This window comes from Benincasa hispida, chromosome 3 (genome assembly GCF_009727055.1).
Source record: "Benincasa hispida cultivar B227 chromosome 3, ASM972705v1, whole genome shotgun sequence".
Classification (NCBI taxonomy): Eukaryota; Viridiplantae; Streptophyta; class Magnoliopsida; order Cucurbitales; family Cucurbitaceae; genus Benincasa; species Benincasa hispida.
Genome location: NC_052351.1, coordinates 6,417,074 through 6,439,873, shown reverse-complemented (window position 1 = coordinate 6,439,873; position 22,800 = coordinate 6,417,074). Strand labels below are relative to the sequence as shown.

Below are 22,800 nucleotides of genomic sequence, written 5' to 3'. Positions count from 1 at the left end.
CTATGCCTCAGATGTAGACAACTTAATGTATGTTATGCTCTGCACTAAGCTAGACATTTGTTATGTATTGGGAATAGTCAGTAGGTACTAATCCAATCTAGGGTCAGACAACTGAATTGTGCTTAAGAATATCATCAAGTATCTTAGAAGAACGAGGGACTACAAGCTGGTGTATGGAGCTAAGGATTTGATCCTTATGGGATACACTAAATCTGATTTCCAAACTATTAACATATGAACAAATAATATGTACTAATTCTGTGAATTATTAAGAATGCAGAGACAAAACTTGTTAACAATTTACGAACCAATCTAATTTTATTTATTTGCAAAAAGGGAAAAAAAAGTCTAATTTTAATATCAAAATGATATTTGAATCCAATTAAAGGTCTATTTGAATGGATTTAAAAGAATATTTTAAAAAAATCTAATTTTTATTCAATTTTGTTTTATAAAAATTGTTTAAAATACTTAAAAAAAATTCGAATGGCAACACTATAAACTTTTCTAAAATAACTTATTTTTTTAAATTAAAAATTTGAAAATGCATTCCACAATCCATACCCATCTCGAAACAACTTCAAAATCCCCTTCCAACTATGAACATGGGTTCATAGCGTCTTTTTTACGCATCTAGCAATGCAGATGACAGGTTCCATAGTTCTGAATCCGCAATTCTGTTGTGTAACTGATTTTAGGTTTCGTTCTTACTCTCTTTCTAATTATCTTTCTCCATCTGCGCATTTGATCTGCTCTCTTACACGGCCTCGAATTTCTCGCCTTGTCAAAGTTACTGCTGTGTCGTCCATGGAGGTCGAGCAAGGTGGAAAATCTGCACCTGCTGGTAGCACAGTTCCGCCCATGAAGCTCTTGTTCGTCGAGATGGGCGTTGGCTACGATCAACATGGGTGAATTTTCAGTTGTTTTCCTTGTTACAAGTGTTAATTTGGGGAATACAATTACAGACTCATTTTCAGCGGGAAAATAATGAGATTAACGACTGGATTTCTCTTTTGCCACAGCCAAGATATCACGGCCGCTGCAATGCGAGCCTGCAGGGATGCCATCTCTTCCAATTCGATTCCAGCATTCCGTAGAGGTATGTCCTAGTGAGTTTCATATTCTCGCGCTATTTGTTATCTGCTTAATTAATCACGTTTGGCATGAGATATGAGTTTCTGAAATTAGTTCCTTGTTCTTTCATTGTTCTGGATTTATTTTTGTGTTCAGATTCTCAATTTTATGGTCACTTTTGGCTTCTGCAAATTGTTTTTTTGTTGAAAAACGTTCCTACTTTCGTTATTTTAATATTATAATTAGGACTAATGGCAAGGTGTTATGTAGGTTCCATTCCTGGAGTCACATTTGGAGAAATGAAACTACAGATCAAACTTGGAGTTCCAGTGTCTCTTCAGCAATCCTTGGATATTGAAAAAGTCAAGTCCGTCTTCCCATAGTGAGTGCTGAACTATTTCATGTTGGATAACTAATATTTTTTAGGAGAACGCAGGGCAGTCTTTCTTGTTAACAGCTACACCTGAGTATTTGGTCAGGCTTATTAGTTTTATTTATACAAATGCATGCAACAAGAGGAATAAGTTAAACTACTAACTCAGCCATCTTAACAAAATAACCGAACAGAGGGAGAGGGGATGGAAAACTAACAAGGTACAGAAGCAAGTGATTTAAGCCAAACACAACAAATGTTGTACAACGATTTGTCGAGGCTGCTGAGCTATAGAAGAAGGCTGATTAGATTAAAATGCCGTGTTGTTTAGTGGCTTGCTTTCACATCCCCACTAAACTTGTGGGTGTTTCAATCATTCCAAGCTTCTCTAAAGAAAGTAAATATGTAGGCAGCTCAAGGTTGTGGCTAATAGTCGCTTATCTGTTCAGAAGAGGGTATATACATATTTCCGGTTCTTTTTTAATGATCGCATCTCTCAAAATGAAGATTGCTCAAGTTCTTTGGTCCTTGCATGGTAAATCAGGTTCACAGCTACAGCACTGGCACGACTGCTAATCACATAAGCCAAAGTTTTATACTTTGATTCTGCACTTGATCTGAGTACAAAATTTTGTTACCTAGGCACCCATGAAATTAAATTTTCACTAAGAAAGACAGTAATGCTATGAGTGTAACAGGCTTTATATGGAGACTTATTTTGTGTTCCTCCTTAAGTGCTCAAGGATTTTTCTTGCCCCTTGCAAAGGATGAGTGATTAGGCTTTGCAAGTATTGGCTAAATTTATACACTTGAATGTTGGGTCTCATGCGTGGTAAGCCCTGCAGAGCCTATCGCACTGGAAGTCATTAGATAACTTATCAATCAATTTTTGTAATTTCTGATTCCTTTCTTAGCAAAACTTGAGTGGTAGGTTAATTTGAGATGTATCTTTTCTTTCTTCCACTACCAAAAAGCAATTTAATTCATTAGCATCTTTCAAGGCAAAAAGTCAAAACAAAATCTTTAAGGAACCTTTTTATCCTCGTTTTTGCTACTTCATGTGATCAATATGTCATCAACATAATTAAGAATATGGATAAAAGATTGTACCTCTGAACACCAGTGCAGAAGAGGCTGACTTAGAGTTGATGAAGACCCGACAAGGAAGAATTGTTCTCAACTTTTTGAGCTAGTATCTTGGTGCTTGTTTTAGGCTTTAGCAAGGCCTTGTATGTTTGCATACATCTGTAAATCTTTCCGGGTCAGTATATCCTTCTGATTGATCTCTGCATCCAAAGATGCACCACTTATGTCCAAGTACTTTGATTGCCAGCCTTTAACTATGTTATAGTTATTCTAACTCTAATAGCTAAAGATTTAACCACAACCACTAGTATGTAAGAATGTGAACTAAATCTCAACTGGATGGGTGAACTAGCCTCTGGTACTGCAAGATACAAGTTCCATCATTTGATTGATTGATTTATTTATTATCATTATTTTTCTGGAAAGAATGACACTAGACTCAGCATCAGACTTTCTACACTTAAGACTCAACTGACATGGTCAGTTGAATTTCTTGGAGGAGATTGACAGTAAAGGGATTGAGGTTGCGAGTATTCTCTGTTGGTGGGCTAAGATGCTGTAATAATCCTTGATTTCCAAAGAGGATATTCTTATCACACTAGGTTCTTTTTTTTATCTAGGGCCCTAGGCACTCATATGACATTTTTCAGTTTTAAAGGACTAGATGGTTGCTGGGTATTTAGGTTATTTATTTTTAAATTTTAGGCTCTGGCAAGTAAAATCTGTCTCTTCAAAGCCAGCTGTAGACTGTTAGTGAGATGATTCGGTCTGAGGTTGAGATCCCCTTTCCAATTTTGGCATGATTGTCTGAGAGTTGCTTCATCTTGCCCTGATAATCTATCGTGCTTAATGCTTCCATCTTTGTCATCTAGATTTCATGTCTCAAGTTACTTACCTTGGCTTTACTTTAACCACCACAATATCCTTCGAGCGTTTTCCACTGGGCTACTTGTACTGCAACCTTCAGAGTGATTGGACTATACGATCAAGGAGAAGTTAATCGTTAGTTTAGTAACTCACTTCGTCAATTTTACTTCAATGTATATTTTTTTGTGCAAATATTCATATTTTATTATCAAATCATAATTAACTAGCTTTTTGCTCGCTTTCCTGTCGGTCTTCCATTTCAATTTAATACTCTTGGAACCAGTTAAATTGACTGGCATTATCTTCCACCGATGATAGTGAACACCTTCAAACTATTCTCTTCAACGTTTATTGAATCTTTCCATCATTTGATTTACTGCAGTGGAAAGATTCTGAATGTTGAGGTCGTCGATGGTGGCTTAATATGCTCCAGTGGTGTGCATGTGGAAGAAATGGGAGACAAAAATGATGACTGTTACATAGTAAATGCTGCTGTATATGTTGGCTACTAATTTTTGTTGCCTCATATTCCTCTTCGAGGATCTTGAGGGTTATTCACCCATCCTCGTAGACCGCTAAACAGTGTAAAACCTTGCATGCTCCAGATGCTTAGTCATCTACGATTGTAATTATACAGTTAGCGAAGCTTGACGTATCCATTGACATTTCAGTTTCCTACGTGGTTATTTCCCATCTTGATTAAACACTAAATTTTAGTTTTTATTGATTCAACATTCTGTAATCTACTGTTTGGAACTCGTATTTTAGTTATCAGTATCTATAATCATTAAATGAACTGTCTATATCCAGTTCGTGGAATGATCTTTGAACACATGAAGGAGTTAATATCAGGTACTTCAGTTATTACATTATCATTATTTATGATTGGGATCCTACTTTATAACTGGGCCATTGGTCATATGTGTATTTTTCTGGCCTCATTAGTTCCAAATGAGTGAGGATAGGTGGTTTATAAGATCTACACTTAGTTCAATAATATGATTCATGGAAAATAGAGTTGTTCTAAAAGCCAAACTTAAATTCAATTGATCCATCTTTTAAAGATGCGCAATAGAGCGTGTTATTCCAATTTAATCCCAAGCAGCCATCTTTATACCATCTCATCCGTATCTTTCCTTGTCGATTTGAAACTATTCTCAGAAACTCCAACAACTAAAATATATTTTATACAATTGCTTTGTTGCCATTACATTTCTTGCTTCCAACTACCGTTAAGCTGGTTAATCAAATGAATGAATTTCTATCATCCAACACTCCCTGTGAAGAATTGCAGAGACGAAAAGAGCTTCAAGTGTTTCATGGTTGGTCTTCACATGGTGAAAGCTGCATAGAGAAGCTCGTTCCAAGTGTCGGGCAAACCAGGAAGGCACCAATGGCTGCAATCTGTCCCGTGCTCGCCGCTGTAAGTAGAGGGATGAGCATCTTTCCGCAGTTGTGACAACGTTGTGATGTCCAGCAAGAAAATTGGCTTCCTCATTCTACTCAGCACTCTCTTCACAATTTCTGCCGCGGGTGGTGTCCCTGCTGGATACAGTGACCCCGAGAGTGGTACACTTTCGCCATTGCAACTCCTCCTTGGTTGGTTCCAATCCTTTCCCCTAGTAAGGTGGAAACATAAGATTTTATAGTTAAGAAGCAAAAAACAAAGTTTTATTCCTATATTCCGCAGATAATTAGTTTTCTGAGCTCAAAATGTAGTTTGCTGGTCTGAAGATTACTGCCCAAAAGGAAAGTAGTTAAAAAAAAAAAAAATAGTATTGCATTAAATAGCTAGACAAAATTTGGACAACTTATTTTTCGTCAGCAGGCCGATTAAAATAATTTTTTTGTCGAACTGCTCGTCAATTTCCATTTTCGTATGTGTATTTTGACCAATTTTATTTGCTACCCACTACCTGTGATAAAATTACAATAGAAAATATATATTCACTGTGAATTTCATGATAAGGGTATCGATTATTAAAGGATTTAATGTCCCACAATCCGACATGGATACGTGACAATGCTGCCTTCTCCGTGGACAGAAGTGTTTCTAAATGTTCTGAGCTCACCAAAATGCTGGAGAAGTATTAAAAGGGATATGTAACCAAAGGGAGAAATTTTTTACTTTAGCCTGTCGTGGTGTGGATATATATATTGCAACTTGGAAGGGTGGGGTCGGGGTGCACACCTCGTCCCTGACCTAGTAGAAGAAAACACTTCTTTTCTTTTCTTTATAGAAATGAATATTTATGTTATTCAAATATATATTTTGGAAGTTTTAAAATTTAGATAAATTTAATTTGATAGGAGAGTGGATCACAACCGTTGATTTTTACTTACTCATAATGAGTGGGGGAGATTCCCTGGAAAATAACCCTGGTTTTACTGGGATCAACATTCATTTCCACCCATCTCGCCCAGGTGGTCAACCCTTGATAGAATGCCTCTAGACGGTCCATATCTTTCTTCACTGTATTTCCTACTTGCACATAATCCCACCTGATCAACAACACTCACAACCGTTAGATTTTACCATCACCTACCACATCAGAGTGATCATGAAAAAAGAGATTGATCATACGGCTGGGATCTTCCTTTGTGGGTCCACCAGTGCCAGGAATTGAATATGAGCACATCCATTCCCTTCCACACACTGCCTCCTTCAATGGAATCAAGCTTTAGGACTCTTCCAATCCTCTCTTTCACTACGTCTACAAGGTAGGGCGTCCTGTGAAGAAGCAAGCTTACTCCATACTCCTGCACACACCAGATTGTTCCTCTTCTTCATTGCTTTGGTATATTATTAGAAATTATTGGACATATAAAGTTATTATTCGTGTTTATCAATATTATGATTGTTATTATTATTGTTGTTGTTGTTGTAGTATGTTTATCAATATTATGATTGTTATTATTATTATTATTATATAGTTTTCTTTTCTTGAATTATTTGTTTTGTCCTGTTTAGGATACCAAGCACAGCATAACCCAAAAAACAACTTTTGAAAAAGTGAATAAAGAACAGAGAATAAAGCAAGCAGACAATTATTATACTGTGAAGCGAGAGACTTTGAATCAGGAAATTTGAGGAAAAGAAAAAGGGTAAAGAACTCGCCTGGAAAATCACAGTAGAGAGTGACTCCCTCCTGACGATGGAGGTTTTGGCTCTTGGTGCCGACGATTGAATCATACATGTTAAGGACTGCCACATGTTAAGACTCAATGAGTCGCCTACAAACATTATCTTCTTCCCTCTCCACTTCCTCAGAAGCTCCAACCCGTCAAACCTTCAAAGAAATGAACACATTTTCAGAGAGAGGGCTGCTTTGGTTTTGCTCCCACATTCTCAAAGAAGAAAGCTTGACATTTGCATAAAAATGTCGCTAGGAAAGCAGGAATATGTCTAAAATGGAAAACCGTAGGAGATGAAAGAATAGAAGAAAAAAGAATGAGAAGTAGTACCTTGGAAGATCACAGAGGTTAGGTTTCCAAGTGTACTTGAGGTAGGATCGATCTGGTCTACCATACTTTTGGCAGTTAAACTCAGGGTCTATGAAGGGACAGCTTGAAAATTCATAAAGAGGTAAAGAAGGATTAAAAACCCATTTTCCTTCAAACAAATTGCACCTCCTCGCTTGCTTACTACTTCCCACATTGCTTATGTTGTAGAAATCTTCAGCTTTTGCTGTCTCTAGTGAAAAGATAAATAGAGCTTGTGAAAGTAGGAGGGATAGAGCTCTGAATCGAAAACCCATCTCAGATTTTGGGCTCTGACTGAAAAGAAAGGAGGGCTTTGGGGAATAGAAGTACACAGAAGCAAGTGGGTCTATATAGAGACAAACAAAAGAGAGGGTGAGAGAGAACCTTCCCTGATTATTATTATTATTATTGTTACTGTTATTTTAATCCTTTAAAATTTTATGCCATGAGCTGGGAATTGAATTATCTTGGCTGGATTGATTAAGGGAAATACAAGAGATTGTGGGGAGTTGAAATTGAGAATTGTGTTGCAGTGTGTGCTGGTTTGAACATTAAGGGCCATGGCGTATTGCCCACCAAGCAATTTTGCACATGGCTCAATTATGTGTTGGTTATCTAACTACCAAACTTTTCTTCTTTTATTTTTTTTTAATGGTTCTACTTTTTGGCTTCGAAATTCAAATATCTATATTATAAGGAGGGTACAAAGTCCCACATTAATTCAGGAAGGAAAGATCTCTATTGGTATTAAGCCTTTAAGGTGGTTTCAAAAGCAGAGTCTCAAGGTTTATGCCTAAAGTAGACAATATCGCACCATTATAAAGATAGGTGAAGATTTTGTTGTCTTCATCAATCGATATTAGTATCATGGTCTAGATCTAGCTGTTTGCGGTGAAATCCTCAAATTTCAAATAAAACATTTTAGTGAGCATAGTTTATGGTCTATTTGGGTAGCCTTGTCATCACCCCTACCTTGATAAGAGCAAGTGTGATATGTGATCTTACTTGTGCTTTATTTGAAAGTTGACATGGAATGAATTGGAGGTGTCTCAAGATTTAAAGCAAGCTCTCATGATTGGGAGTGGACTGATCTAACTGAGAGGTGACTCAAAATGGTACTTCGTTTGGGGGAGAATTACTAGGAGTATAAATAAAATCAAGCCCACAATGGTGTAGGGAAGGGCATGATCATAGGTATATAAATTAAGAGAATTATCTCCATTGGTAATGAGACCTTTTGGTGGTTCCAAAATCAAAATCATAATGATTCATATCCAAAGTGAACAATATCATACTATAGTAGAGATAGTTGGAGGTTTCATTGTCTTTGTCCCAGATAATAAATCAATGAAATTTGCTTGTTAAGTAATTTTAATTTTCCTATCCTAAATGTTGAATTGGCTGGATGTTGTCTAATCTAGTTGAGTTATTTTGATGCTAACTATTTTCAAATTTTCATTGTGCTCAACTATTTTCTCCCAACACATACAAATTACATGTGATAGGTTATGGAAACTTCTTTTGTTGGCATGTACTATTTGTGGGAGGTTCGAAATTTCTACATCTCTCTTATTTGTACTACGAACAAATATGAAAACTTTTGTTACATTAAGGAGTGAGAAAAGATTTATTTATTTGATTAGTTTTCTTTTTGATTGAATAACACATTGAAAGTTAAGGCATTAAAAGATTCTCAAATTAAAATTAAATTTGAAATATGAATCATTTGATGGAATCAAGTCTGTCCCATCACACTAACGTGTTGCTAAAGCTTTGTTGATTCCCATGTATGAAAACTTTATCTTACAAGAGAGAGAAAAAAAGCCCTCTCAACACATACTGGAATCACAGGATATTTTTACTAGATAAGAATTCCTAATAAATAATACCCTCATTTTGGTTAGGGGAATTTTTAAAAATAAAAAAATAAAGGAAATTATTTATATAAAAGAATAAAATTTAATCTTATTTGATAGAGGTTGATAGAAACATATCTTGATAAAACTCTATCATTGATACTATTTGGTGATAGACGTGATTAGAAATCTATCAGTGTTGTTTTTTTAATTCCTATAAATAATTTGACATTTTTTCTATCTGATTTTTTTTTTTTTTGGAAGAGTATGCACATGGAAAAAAGAAAAAAGAAAAAAAAAAGGCAAGTTCTATTTTTTGTACTTCTCTCTTTTTTTAAGATTTAATATTGTGTGAGCATCAGACAATATTAATTTAGTTTTCTTTTTTACTTTTAAAAACAGAAACTTAGGAAGATTACTTATATTTATTTCACTTTCCATTTTTTAAACCCATAGCCACTTGGGGAAAATTACCTCACTTTTTTTTTTTTTTTTTTTTTTTTTTTTTTTTTTTTTTTGTCTTTGGTATATAACTTGAATTTGGATAGAAAAATACTTGGATGCCTCTACTCTCATTTAGGTATCTAATCACAAATTGTCATGTGACAAATTATTTATTTATTTTTTCTTGTGATGGAAGGAATGCATGTAAATGGGTACATCATGGGTTGCATCATATTGATTATTCGAAAAATTTATTAAGACAACATTTATAGAAGGAATATATATATACATACATACATACATACATAATGTTTCTCCAATATTGTTGAAAACTAAAAAAAAAAATAGCTTTTAAGATGCTGTTTTTTTTTTTTTTTTGAAATTTAATTAAGAATTTAATAATTATATTAAGAAATATGCAAATCATTATAAAAATTTGAAAAAAAAAAGTTTAATTTTCACAAATAAAAAATAAAAAATAAAATAATTACAAAACAGGGCTAAAATGATGTTGGAGTACTTTTGAAATATAGGAGATGGATATTTATTTTTGAAAATGTTGCCGATTACGTGTATAGAAGATTTCGCGCTTTTATCTTTTTTTGTTTCCAATTTTTACCCTGTTTTCCACATCTGGACGAAATATGTGAAAGGGCCTAATGAATGATGGGCTTTGAAGAGCATATCTTGAATTGGGCTTTTCCGGATTATTGGCCCAATTGGATGCCTTGATCTAAAAACCCGACCCGATTAAGTTCTGTTCAACCACATCAGGATAAGGCTCCTTCATCCTCCCCTACCAGAATTAGCTGAAAGGGGGGAACTCACAGTCTAACAATGGCAGCGATATCAGTATTATCGTCCCCATGGGTTTCCACCGGAGCCACTGCCGTCCGCGTTCCCTCAGCTTCTCTTGTAATCTCCACTGGTTTTAGAGGTTGCTGCTCCGTATCTCTGAATACCGCCAACAACACTTCCGCCCGTTCTGGACTGCTCCATTGTTCATTTCTTTCATCGTCCTCCCTCTCCTGCTCTTCATCTTTTTCAGGTGAGGAATTTATACTCTCAAATTTCTGTATCACTTCAGGTAATTTAATGATTTCGCGTTATTGCTTTCCCATTTGCCTATGTAATGGAGTCTATAGTAGTTCACTGAAGTATTTATTTGCTTCCGTGTGCGTTTATCACTTTCTAGGCCCTTGCATGTCGAATTGTATACGTTCAAGGTTGTTTGGTTTAATAATTTCATGGTTGGTGGATGATTTAGGGCCATTTTGTTTTTTATTTTTAGTTTTAATAATTAAGTGCATGAACACTATTTTTCCCTCCAAATTTTTTGGTTTGTTATTATTTTTCATGAATAGTTTAAAATTTTTAGAATTTGGCTAACTAAACGCGATCTTAATTGTTCGGATGGTCAGTTTCTGCTTGCATTCGATTTATTAGGACTTCTCTCTTATTATCCTTTTGAATTGTAAGTGAATGAAAGATGGTATTGGGGAAATGGAAGAATATATGCACCCTCTCCTGCAATATTGAGGAACTTCTCTTGCATTACTTAATTCTATCGATCAAGATTTTGTACCATTATCTTAATGGGGTACTACTCATTTGCAGGTTTATCTTTGGGTTTGGATTGGAGCTCTAAGATTGGGGTCGGACAAGGGAAGGGTCGGAGCTTAGTAGTTAGAGCTGGTAAGGCTGCACTGTGTCAGACTAAAAGAAACAGGTCGCGTAAATCCTTAGCTCGGACTCATGGCTTTCGCAGACGAATGCGAACCACCAATGGTAGAGCTGTACTAAAGCGCAGACGTGCTAAGGGTAGGAAGGTCCTCTGCACAAAGTCCAACCCAAGCAGCGGGAAGCGTGCTTAAGTTTTTCCCGCTTTAACCATTTGTAGGTAAATTAGGCAATGTTGTCTAATTCACTCTTCGAATGACTGGTCAAGGTAGCTTACTATATTACATGATGCTCTGTTATTGATTCATTTGAAAGTTTCTTAACTGTCAATGTTAAATTCAAATGACTGGATGGGACTAGCTTATGTGATTGATGCTTTCGTATTGTCCATTTGAAAATTTCCTCTGAACTGAAATATGTACATCTTCTTAAAACCTGATGTTTGTTGTTACTAACCTAATACTAGGCCATCTCGTCATTCATTTTTAGGTTTGAAATCTGAATTGTATCAGTTTCTATCTAGTATTGTTTTTGCTTGAGTAGCTTTCATGTCAAAACACAATTGTCATTGACATTTCAACTTTGAGTACGTTAACCATCGTGGTGTCTGACAAGGCCGAAGACATTATGTGGGGGGTGGGGTGGGTGGGGAGGCAAAAAAGAAACAAAAAAGGAAAGGTTGCAGTGGTATTCATTAGCTACAGGGAAGGCCAATCGTGTGGCTCTGATAAAAGGACCTAGAAGTTAGAAGTTTTAACTTTCAAGTTCCTTTTAATGTTGGGTTATACCTTTTAATTTTTTTGCTTCAGTCATGGTAATAGAAGGGAAACTAACTCCCTTCAATCTTGGTGATTGCTAATAGGCAGAGAAAACTGGAAAAAATAGTGAAAGCAACAAAATGAAGAGCATAGCATTGCAGGATAAATCTTTATAGTAGTAGTATTGGGAGGATCAACACTAATTTTATTGTTTCACCACCTCTGCTTTTAGAAGGAAAGCACTGCATAGATCTAAATGATCTCCCAGTCAGGGAATTCATCCTTTTGAATGGTGGATGGAGAAAACTTTACTATTTCTTCAGTAATTGCATTTGCTTTTTGGCTCTGCTTCTTCTTGTTGTTTTCAATCTGAAAGAATGTCAAAGAGGGCACGAAATATGAGTTGGTACCATGGCGTTGGTAGAGAGCATATATTTAAGCATTCGTAAAGTCTATAAACAATCTATTTTGATTTCTAATTTGGCGGAAGCAGTTTCTTTCTGGAATATCATGTGCTTATCCAAGCACTACCAAATTTCTCACAGTATTGTGACTTGCATGCGTACTTAGATGGTAATGATAATACCTTGAGAGCACCACATACTTCTTGGGTAGCTGAGAAATGGTTTGGTTCAATAATAGGATGATTCTGTTTATCAGATGATTGGATTGTAACTCGACCTTCTGTCTTGAGAAGATGCTCCTCTGTAATAGTAAGATTCAATTAAATGAATGATATAGCAAAAGCACATATTATTGCTCTTTTTCTTATTTCTCCGAAGCTGATGGGTGTCCATTAACAGGGTTTTTATATCCGTGCCTGTATCTTCTTTCTTTACAGGAAATGACACCCAAGAATTAAAAATATTATCATAGAAGCATCTGAAATCCTGATTCTTTCAAGAAATCCAAACCTTGTCTAATCTGGTAAGTGAAATTTTCACTGATTGCTCTTTTTTTTTTTTTTGAACTCGAACCCACATTATTGTCCACATTTGCACGTTTCAGGAAAGAGAACCCACAACAATAATTGTATCTTTTCACTGAAAATGTCACATTTCAATTTGCGAAAGAAATAAATGGTGCAATTGTTGCAACTTAAGCCTAATTTAAATGGTCAAACACCCACGTCTCTTATCCTTCTATGGATTTGAATTATTTTTTCCTTTATTTGCTATGTAACATCGTTTTAGAAAATAATAATGCTATTAGAGTGGGATAGGGTTTTCTGAACCACAGAAAAGAGCCTAAATAGGGAAATCATCACCATATAGCTGGTGCAGAAAACCAAGAGCAAGACCCATTTCATAAATTTCAATCAGGATTACCTGTAGCTTTACCAAAAGCAGCCGCAGAAGATGCATTTTGATTTGCCCAATGCTCCCCAGGAGACTGATTTTCTCCAACATCCAAATGTGGCTGTTGGAAGTGATCTTCATCAATACCAACCGAATTTGGTTGCCCTTTTACATATTTCAACATTTCCTGTTTAAGAATGTGGAGTTGAGTTACCAATTTTTAAGAACGTAAGTGCTTGCCAAAGAGTTGGGGAATTGTGCAACTATATGAACAAGAGATGGTAATTTTACCTTCTCCAAGACATCACACATCTCCAAGCACCTGCCCTCCATCTTCTTGAAGACATTAACAAACCAGTCCAAGCCATTAGAGTTTTGCCCCATGTTCAGATGAAGAAAAGAAAAACTGAAGTCCAAAATTTGAAACAAAACTTGAAGTGATTAGAAGGTTTAAATTACGAGGTAGAGCAGAAAACTACGGCTGACAACAAAATAAAAGGCAATGCAATCTTTTTGGATTCTAGAATACCAACTCTGTCTCCCAGTTCTCTAGAAACGCAACAATAAGCAGTAAAATAACACACACAAAGGAATAAAAGCCTTTCAAAACCAAGATGATCCACCACTTCAAAATGACCCATTCGTCTTCAATGTAAACCAACAAGCTAATTCAGACGAAAGCTAATAGAGGAAGAAGAAGAAACCCACGAGCCTAATTGCAAGAAGTTGGAAGCAGAAGCGAAGTTAGAAGTAAAATCCTGAAGTTGCTTGAGATCCCGATTCTACTATTACTAAGCTTCATAAAACGGGATCACATTTAGTTTCATATTCGTAGAAGGATGAGAGAGGAAATGGTGAGGGAGAGAGCCTTGGCAGTGAGTGCCCAAAAAGGAGGAAACGACAGTGACCAAAAAGAGTTCAGAAAAGAAAGGGACCCATGAAAAGAGTGTACTGAAATTTTTACAGTATATTCTCTTTAATTACCTGTACTTTTCATTATTTTCTCAATTTATTTCGTAATTTTATCTTTTCTATAATTTTAAAGGGAGGTTTAGCCTTGGTAATTGATTGAGATGGATAAAAACGGTTACCACGTTAGATATTCATATCATAATGTAAAAGGATTGAAGATGAAGGTAATTGTGAGGTGGGGATTTGAAGCTCTACTACTTCGTATAGATATATCATATCTCAACCAATTAAGTTATGTTTTGATTTCTATTTTAACAAGTTTGGGTTTATAAATTTGGAGACTATATATATAAAGAGAGAGAGAGAGAGATAACAAATATGAAATGGAGATTAAATCTTCAACTTGAAAGGGGTAGATATCTTATCTACACATTTATGCTTTGATTTTTGTATCATTTGTATTTGAATTATTCATTGAGTAAGATATTGAAACTCGAGCGAGTATAACTAGTATTTTCATAATTTGTAATAGTTAATATGCACTGCAAAAGGAACTTCACATACCATCAATAATGTTATTGCTTGATAAAAGCAAACCCATCTACTGAACATAAATTTGGCTTAACTTGGAATTACTATAGTCCAACCGAGAACCAAACATCTTTTACGATCACTTTGAAATTTGTTTTACCACTTTTTGATATAAACAAGAGTAGAGTGGCAAAAGCTAAAAGTTTCTTTCCGAACCCTTCTCAAGATTTTTAAGATAATAATTTTCTACTTCCGCAAAGATTTTCTTTATAGGAAATATTTATAAGGTTTAAATATTACTTTGGTTATTGTACTTTTGAGTTTTGTTCATTTTGATCATCGTACTTTCTAAATGTTAATTTTAGTATCTATATTTTCAATTTTGATTCATTATGTGGTCCATATACTTTTAAAATGTTTATTTTGGTTATTGTACTTTCAGCTTTTGTTCATTTTGGTGCTTGTACTTTTAAAAAGTGATAATTTTGGTCCCTTCATTTTCATTTCAATTTCATTTTTAAAGGATCAAAATATCACTTTTTGAAAGTTCAATGATTAAAATGAACTAAAGTTGAAAGTACAAGAACCAAAATGAACATATTAAAAGAATAGAGACTAAAATGAACATTTTGAAAATACATGAACCAAAATAAACTAAAACAAAAAATATAGGGCCAAAATAGTATTTAAACATATTTATAAAATACCTACCTAAATTTCTAAAAAGATAAAATTTGATGACAACAAGAAGAGCAATAGATTAAAAACTCACGCTGAGTTTTTTAAAGCTAAATTCTTACAAAGAATAATGGAACCAAAAAATTCATAGGTCTTCTTCTTTTATTTTTCCACATGATCAGAGCTGTACAACAAAAATGAGGCTCCCTTAAGCAAATTCTTTTCTTGCTTCTCCAGAAGAATGCCCACTTTCTTCTAAGTCTAATCATCTTCTGCAATCTTAGGGTCGTTGCTGAAGAGTATTTTTGTGCTTCTGATTGAAAAAAAAAATATGGAGCACAGAAATTAACATCAGAAAGGTAAACTTTTGGAACTGGTGCTAATAACCAAGTTCTTTAGCTTTGCTGGGTCTCCCGCACTAGCTCGCCCAGTAATCAACTCCATATTCTTATACAAGCTCTGTTTCACCAAATTCTTCATCATTTTTCTCCCTTCCCGAACTTCTCTTTGATTTACAGGCGACCCAATCACTATTCTTCCTGTTTGTGGCCCAGAATGTGGATCCATTTTTGCTTGCTTCTCATTCTTAAACCACTGCAATAGCTTTAGAGCCCTCTTTTGAGCTAATGGACTACCCAGTAATGCCACTTCAAGAAGCACTGCAACGATCCCAGATTTTGCCATCTTCTCTCTCTGTTCTGAGCTCTGATGTGCCAACATCATTAAGATATAAGCAGATAACTCAATAGATTTTGGTTTGTCCTCCCATGTCATAATCTCTATAAGGCTATCCGGGACCATTGGGCTGCTCTCCATTGCCTTCTTTCCCTGTGAAGTCACCACCAAATTCCCTAATGCTGCGAGGGCTCTATCTGAAAGGCCTTTCGATGAGGACATTTTCAAGAGGGTGTGCACCACACCATTTGAGACCAGAGGTCCTACATTTTCTAGCACTGTGGAGATGTTATACAGGGTTTCAAGGCAACATTTTTGGGTCTCGAAATTTGAGGTTGAATCAAGAATCTCCACAAGGAATGGGATGCCACTTTCATTCGTCTGTAAAGCAGTTGTGAAATGGGAATTGATCAGAGACGACAGTGACAACAGCAATCTTGCAAAGTCATGTTTTGCTGATTCATCCATGGCTTGGATGTTACTTGGAAGTTTGTGTAAGATTCCTGCCTCCACCATGAGGGCCTTGTTCCTGAAGAATAGTACAAACAAAGAAAAATAAGGTTCAGATTCTTGAAACACACAAGTCAGAGTCGGGCCAAATAGGCCAAAATGGCAAATGCTGACTTTGGCCAAAACTATTCAGACTTTAGAGGCAGATGAATGACCAACCCACAAACACAATAGGCATAACCTAAAAGTAAACATCTTTTTTATTAATATGATGCAACTAACCATTTGATTTGTAATTTGGGTTAAGACAGATCCAAAACTTCACTGCACTAACCACATGCCTATCTTGCCAGAATATAGAGTTGACCCATATACTTAACATTTTTCCTCTTTCTCTCTCTTAATTAATTCCTTGGAGCTTTTGGTTATTTATGTATACCCTTTTTCAAATTTTGGAATATCGAGGACATCCAAACTACTACACATCTTTCTGTAAAGTTCTAGTTTCAATTTGAATATTGGCTTCTGCATGCCTAAACTGTTTCACTTTCTCTTTTATTTATTTAGATTAATCTAAAGATTAACATAATAGTTGATCAAAACTCTGAAATAAGATGAAATTTTCATCAAATGACTTCTATTTAGCATTAGGGAAGTTGTTCCTACTTAAAACGTAAAACAGAGAACAAATTATTTTTAGTGATTTTAATTAACTTACTCGAAGCTTCCTTTAGCAAGCTCAAGCAACGGTTTCACAGCCACTTCCGGCCGCCCCACGGCGTCGGATGCCACCATCGAAACCAAGGCCGGTATAACCCGGAGCTCCACCATTAACTTTTTCACCTTCGCATCTTCTTTAGACATTTTCTCAATCATCTTGGCTGCAATCTCCTTCTCTTCCCAGCTCCCAAAGTGAAGCTTCTTAACCGTCATCCGCAACGCGGCTGCCGCAGATACATCGGCGCCACGACCAATTCCACCATTACAGTCTGCAACTTGCAGAACTTCAGTACTGGTTGGTGGGATTGATTCCTTGGGAGATACATATGGCTTTTTGGGCGTTTTGGAACGAAGAAACCTTCGGATTCGATTGAAGAATCGGAGCTTGATGTATGAATATACCCAAATGGGTGTTTGAGGAGGAGGAGGAGGAGGAGGAGGAGAAGAAGAAGAAGAAGAAGGAAGCGGGGAAATGGGATTCATGGTGAGAGAGAGAATTGGGGGTTTAATGAATAATGAAAGAGAGATTGGATTTTGGAGAAAACAGAGGGAAGGGAAGGGAAGGGAAGGGAAGGGAAGGCAAAAGGCATTAGGCACATGCACTCACCACTCCCAACCCAATAGTAATATCATCCCATGCCTCCTCAACAATGACATTTCTTTTAAATTTTAAATTAACGATTTAATTTAAATAAATAAAAGCAATAACAGAAAAAAGAAATAACGTACGAAGGATACCGCTCTCAAGCCTTAACAACACATTTTCTCTTTATTATTATATAAATCACCTAATTATATTAATTATTCAAACCTTATACCAATTTATCTATTTCTTTTCTAATTTGGTTCGTGTACCAGGGATTTTGGTGTATGTACTTTTAAAAATGGAGATTTTTTTTTTTTGAAAAAAAAAAAATATATATTTACACAAATAATAAAATTTAATTATAATTGTGATAGACAGTATTATTAATGTCTAGACGCTAATAGAAATCTATTCGCGTCTATCATTATCAATATCTATAAGTGATAGAAACTGATAAAAGTTAGTCTATCAACGTCTATAAGTCATAAAAATTGATACAAGTTTATCATTTATAGAAATTGATAAAAATTGATAGAAGTTTATCAATATCTACTTATGGATTGTTTTTCTTCGTTTTTTATTTTTCTTTTGGCTATTTCTTAAACCACTTTACTCAACTATTGCATATTCAATTTATAAAAATATTGTCATTGTTCATAACATTGTGTTAATTTTTTGTTAACATGGGTCATAATCCACTTTTGAAAAAAAAACAGGACTAAAATCAAACTTTTAAGATTACAATAACTAAAATAAACAAATATCAAAAGAATGAACTTTTTTTAATGTAAAAAAAGAAAGAAAGAATAAGTAAAATAATTAAACCTAGAATAATATTGAAAGTATTTTTATTTTTATATAGTTAATTATTGTATGGACTGTGGATCAGACGTGAATAAAGAAAACATCTTTCATGTTCCAAGAAAATAAAATTTGCTTTTCTGGGAGGAATTTGTGTAATAATCGAGGCATCCAGATCTCTTAATATTAATTTGTTATTAAGTAAAATTAAGTTTCTTAAATAAATCTAAAAGATTTTGTCGGTAAAGGTACAGCAAAAATGGGAACAACGCTCTGAAATATGAATCTCAAAAGTCTACCAGGAGATTGTCCTATTTAACGCCCGTATTTCTTTTTTGTTCATTAAATCATTAAATGTATTTGTCATCTCTTTTATTATTTCTTTTAAATATCTAATATAGGTAGGAAATAAGTCAATAATTGCTACAACTTAAAAAAAAATAAAAAAAAACCAAAATGTCATTTGACTTCCTTTAAAATTTACTTGTGAAGTTTGAAAAATAAAACCTTGGGCTAAAAAAAAATAATGCAAATCTCCTCTTGAACTTTGAAACCCAAAATTCTATTTGTTTTTTTTTTTTTTTTTCTCTCTTTTATTTTAAAATATGGAGAAATGAATCAAAATATTTTTAAATATAACAAATTTTTATTATATAGCAATATACTATAATTAAGGAAGAAAAATAAGAGAGGACTGCTAAATGAATTCTTTACACTTTATTACCAATCATCCAAAGAATATTTATACAGGAAAATCCCTAATTTGGGATGAGCAAGAAATAATAATAAAAAAAATGATTAAACATATAGATGGTATAGAGAGAGTGGAGCATTTCTAACCATCAAGATTCCTTCCTAACAAAATTTGTTGAGCCAATTATTTGAGTTTCAACTCACATAGATTTGCTGATTATATTGGATTTTCTTGACTTGGTAGTCTTGCCATTGTTGACCGAGCAGTCTTTATTGCTATCCTTGATATCCCCGTCAAACGAGAGGGGAAAGCAACAACCCCGAGTTTGGCTCGAAGATTGAAGAATTATGAATGTGTGAGAATTTTGGTGAGGCAATCAGAAATCTAATCTGAAGAGGGGACATACCTCACATCTAAGCTGCCTTTGAGGACTTGATCTCGTACAAAGTGAACGTTGATTTCGATATGCTTCGTACAAGCATGGAAGACGGGGTTGATAGCAAGAGCACCAGCACTTAAGTTGTCACACCATAGGATGACTTAGTTTTTTTCACAATGCCTATTTCATCCAAAAGTTGTTGGAGCCAGATTATTTCAGCTGAAGCATGAGCTAAAGCTCGATATTCAGACAGGTGCTCGATCGAGCGACCACAGATTGCTTTTTGGAGGACCAAGACATAAGGCTACTGACAAGGAATACACAGTAGGCAGTTATGGACTTTCGATCATCTATGTTGGCAGCCTAATCAACATTTGAAAATGCTAAGATTGAGAGATTAAAGTTGGATGGGATGTACAAATCAAAGTGTATTGTGTCGTTAAGATAACGAAGTACTCCTTTTACAGCTTGCCAATGGACATCAGTTGGGCATTTGGGGAATTAACTTAATTGATTTATAACATACATAATATCAGGTCTTGTGTTTGTTAAGTATTGGAGTGCTCCAACTGTACTTCGATATGTAAACGGATCAGTGAGTGGAGTGCCATCAATCAAAGATAAGTGTCTGTTCATAACACTTGGTAAAGGAGCAGCCTTGAGTTCACACAAATCGAGTTTGGTGAGGAGGTCATCAACATATTTTTCTTGGTTTTAAACCACACCGTTCTCCAAGTAATGAATCTAAACACCCAAGAAATAGTTGAGAATATCGAGGTCCTTGAGAGCAAAATGATTGTCCAACACCTTGATCAATTTTTGTATGATGGAGGCATCATTCCCTATTAATATAACATCGTCAACATATATTAGTAATAGCATAAGTGTGGATCCATTTCAAAAAATAAAGAGGGAAGTGTTAGACTTTGCATTATGAAACCCCAAAATAGCAAGGCCTCCTTGAGAGTATTGTTCCAAGCTCAGGGTGTTTGTTTCAGACCATAAATGACCTTATTAAGTTTGTAGACACGATTAGGGAAGTTAGGATCAACATACTCCTGAGTCTGGCTCATATAAACATTTTCCTAGAGAGTTCCATTAAACAATGCATTGTTGAAGTCAAGTTGTCGCAATATTCACCCTTGTGAGAGTAATTACAACTCGAACAGTGGAGGCTTTAACCGCAGGACTGAATGTTTTGAAGAAGTCAACTCCTGGACTTTGGTGAAATCCTTTGGCCACTAACTTGGCTTTGTGGCATTGGATCGAGCCATTCGAGTTCCTTTTGATTCTGAAAATCCATTTTGGCCAACAATATTAAGGGACGAGGAGGCAGGAACAAGGTTCCAGGTTGACCAGTGCAGAGTACTCGACATCCATCACCTCTTTCCATTGTGGTGTTTTTAACGCATCAATAACTCGTGTTAGTTCTGTGACTGACCAATTTTGGAGGACTTAGACAGGAGTACCTTTAGTTTAAAGATACCAGTCTTTCCACGAGTTATCATAGGATGAGTAGGAAGTTGAAGCGGGCATTGTAGGGTAGTGGGGATGGTAGTCAAGGGTTGGATGTTGGGAGAAGTCTAAGGTTAGCTTGTAGAGTGATCTAATGATGGATCTAAAGGGGAGTGAGGAGTGGATACATGAGGGGAAGTTGGTGGGGGAATTGGCATGATCGGAAGATGGTGATGACATAGGAGTATTGAAGGATGGAGATGCCATTTCAGGATGTGGAGTTGGATTTATGAATGGTGGGAGATTCATGTTTGGGCTGACAGGGTTGGAGATATGAGGCTGAGGTTGTGGTGTTTGGAGTGCAGAGGACATTGGTAGCCATTGAAAGGTAGAGACTGAGGTTGTGTAGCACCTTTACTAGCTGCTTTGATCACTGCAAAACTAGATTTATAGGGAAAGTCATGCTCATTGAACACGACATGTCTTGATATAAACACATGACCTGTCTTATCTAAGCACCTGTATCCTTTATGACACAGGCTAGGTCCTAGATAAATATACTTCTTTGTACAATAGCTGAATTTATGACTGTCGTATGGCCTCAAACATGGAAAACACGCACATCCAAACACCTTTAGATTCTCAAAATCTAACTTCTATTTAAATAGAACTTTAATTGGTGACTACCCTCAAAGGACTGTCGTTGGAATACCATTAATGAGAGACATTGCATACATGAAAGCATCCCACTAGTGGTGAAAAGGTAAGGATGCTTGAGCTAGCATTGTGAGTCCCATGTCAACTATATGTTTGTGTTTGTGCTCGACTCTACCATTTTGTGTAGATGTGTAAGGGCATGAAAACATAGATAACGTGCCTTGTTGACAAAACTACTGTACCTGAGCATATTCACCCTCATTGTTTAATTGAAGCATCTTGATACTACCATTGAACTATCTTTCAATTAGGTTAACATAGTGTAGATATGCTTCTAAAAGTGACTTTTCAATCGAAGAGGATAGATCCATGTGTACCTACTAAAATCATTCACAAATATTACATAATATTTGTAACCTTCCGAGGACAAAGAGCTTGAAGCTCTAACACTTGAGGCATCATAGAGTTGTATAACCAGCTGAGAAGTAGCTGATCCACAGCCATCCATTATTCAAATTGAGGATTTACCTCAGAGGTTGCCAAAGAGCTTGAAGCTCCACCACTTGATCCTCCTTCTAAACTGGATGCTCCAACGGTCGTCCCAACATTGCCAATGTTGGCATTCCCACCCACAATAGCTTGGAGAAATATCGGAGGACACACCTTTTGGCCGGTCAGATGATCTTCGAGGCGGTAGCTGCAAAAAATCGGTAGGGCAAGATTTTTCCATAACAGGAAGTTGCTTCGATCTAACTTGATGGAGGTAATTTGGTTGAGTAATTGATTTAGAGGAGGATTGCTGAAATTGGTGTTACCCGAATTCGTGGTTGGGGTTCCACTGGAATTGACGTTGGCCATTTCTTAGCTCTGATACCAAGTTAAGGAAGAAGAAGAGAGGACTTCTCAATGAATTATTCACACTTTATTATCAATAATCCAAAGAATATTTATACAGGAAAATCCCTAATTTGGGATGAGCAAGAAATAATAAAAATAACATATACTTATGACATAGAGAGATTGGAGCATTTCTAACCATCAAGATTCCTTCCTAACAAAATTTGTTGAGCCAATTATTTGAGTATCCGCTGACATGGACTTGCTGATTATATTGGATTTTCTTGATTTGGCAGTCTTACCGTTGCTAACTGATCAGTCTTCATTGCTATCTTTAATAACTACCATCTATGTCTATCAATGATTGCGATAGAGGGTGATACTTTGCTATTAATTGTAAATATTTTCAACAGTTTTATTATTTAAAATATTTTTTTTTCCTTTTAAAATACAAGTTTTTCCAAATTTTGTCTAAGTGAAAAAGTTAGGTATATAAAGAAATATAT

At 35.5% G+C, this 22,800-nt stretch overlaps 5 protein-coding genes across 9 annotated transcripts; 2 read left to right on the top strand and 3 right to left on the bottom strand.

Moving 5' to 3' along the window:
- The first annotated feature begins 536 nt into the window (after positions 1-536).
- On the top strand, positions 537-4,192 carry LOC120074614. Of its 3 annotated transcripts, none has more exons than XM_039027781.1 (5): positions 537-652; positions 791-908; positions 1,023-1,099; positions 1,345-1,456; positions 3,783-4,192. In XM_039027781.1, exons 1-5 carry the CDS (start codon positions 640-642, stop codon positions 3,910-3,912), a joined length of 450 nt encoding a protein of 149 aa, XP_038883709.1. In that variant the 5' UTR covers positions 537-639; the 3' UTR covers positions 3,913-4,192. The 3 variants fall into 3 exon arrangements, with proteins under 3 accessions (XP_038883709.1, XP_038883708.1, XP_038883710.1); XM_039027782.1 differs by having other exon boundaries at positions 560-698; XM_039027780.1 differs by having other exon boundaries at positions 551-908.
- A 100-nt stretch (positions 4,193-4,292) lies between these two features.
- LOC120074613 (protein trichome birefringence-like 38) lies at positions 4,293-8,765 on the bottom strand. Its single transcript, XM_039027779.1, has 5 exons — positions 6,866-8,765; positions 6,519-6,690; positions 5,985-6,160; positions 5,744-5,902; positions 4,293-5,019 (listed from the first exon to the last, which is right to left on the bottom strand). The coding sequence occupies exons 1-5, from the start codon at positions 7,156-7,158 to the stop codon at positions 4,731-4,733; spliced, it is 1,089 nt and encodes a 362-aa protein (XP_038883707.1). The 5' UTR covers positions 7,159-8,765; the 3' UTR covers positions 4,293-4,730.
- A 1,196-nt stretch (positions 8,766-9,961) lies between these two features.
- Positions 9,962-11,253, top strand: LOC120074665 (50S ribosomal protein L34, chloroplastic). Its single transcript, XM_039027865.1, has 2 exons — positions 9,962-10,231; positions 10,801-11,253. The coding sequence occupies exons 1-2, from the start codon at positions 10,021-10,023 to the stop codon at positions 11,055-11,057; spliced, it is 468 nt and encodes a 155-aa protein (XP_038883793.1). The 5' UTR covers positions 9,962-10,020; the 3' UTR covers positions 11,058-11,253.
- LOC120074664 lies at positions 11,166-14,775 on the bottom strand. Of its 3 annotated transcripts, none has more exons than XM_039027864.1 (5): positions 13,628-14,775; positions 13,211-13,325; positions 12,950-13,106; positions 12,226-12,326; positions 11,166-11,990 (listed from the first exon to the last, which is right to left on the bottom strand). In XM_039027864.1, exons 2-5 carry the CDS (start codon positions 13,301-13,303, stop codon positions 11,874-11,876), a joined length of 468 nt encoding a protein of 155 aa, XP_038883792.1. In that variant the 5' UTR covers positions 13,304-13,325; positions 13,628-14,775; the 3' UTR covers positions 11,166-11,873. The 3 variants fall into 3 exon arrangements, with proteins under 3 accessions (XP_038883792.1, XP_038883790.1, XP_038883791.1); XM_039027862.1 differs by having other exon boundaries at positions 12,208-12,326; positions 13,628-14,767; XM_039027863.1 differs by having other exon boundaries at positions 12,208-12,326; positions 13,211-14,769.
- Positions 14,776-15,045: 270 nt separating this feature from the next.
- LOC120072758 (U-box domain-containing protein 7) lies at positions 15,046-17,518 on the bottom strand. The gene is made up of 2 exons (XM_039025236.1): positions 16,884-17,518; positions 15,046-16,244 (listed from the first exon to the last, which is right to left on the bottom strand). The coding sequence occupies exons 1-2, from the start codon at positions 17,366-17,368 to the stop codon at positions 15,392-15,394; spliced, it is 1,338 nt and encodes a 445-aa protein (XP_038881164.1). The 5' UTR covers positions 17,369-17,518; the 3' UTR covers positions 15,046-15,391.
- Positions 17,519-22,800: the final 5,282 nt, after the last annotated feature.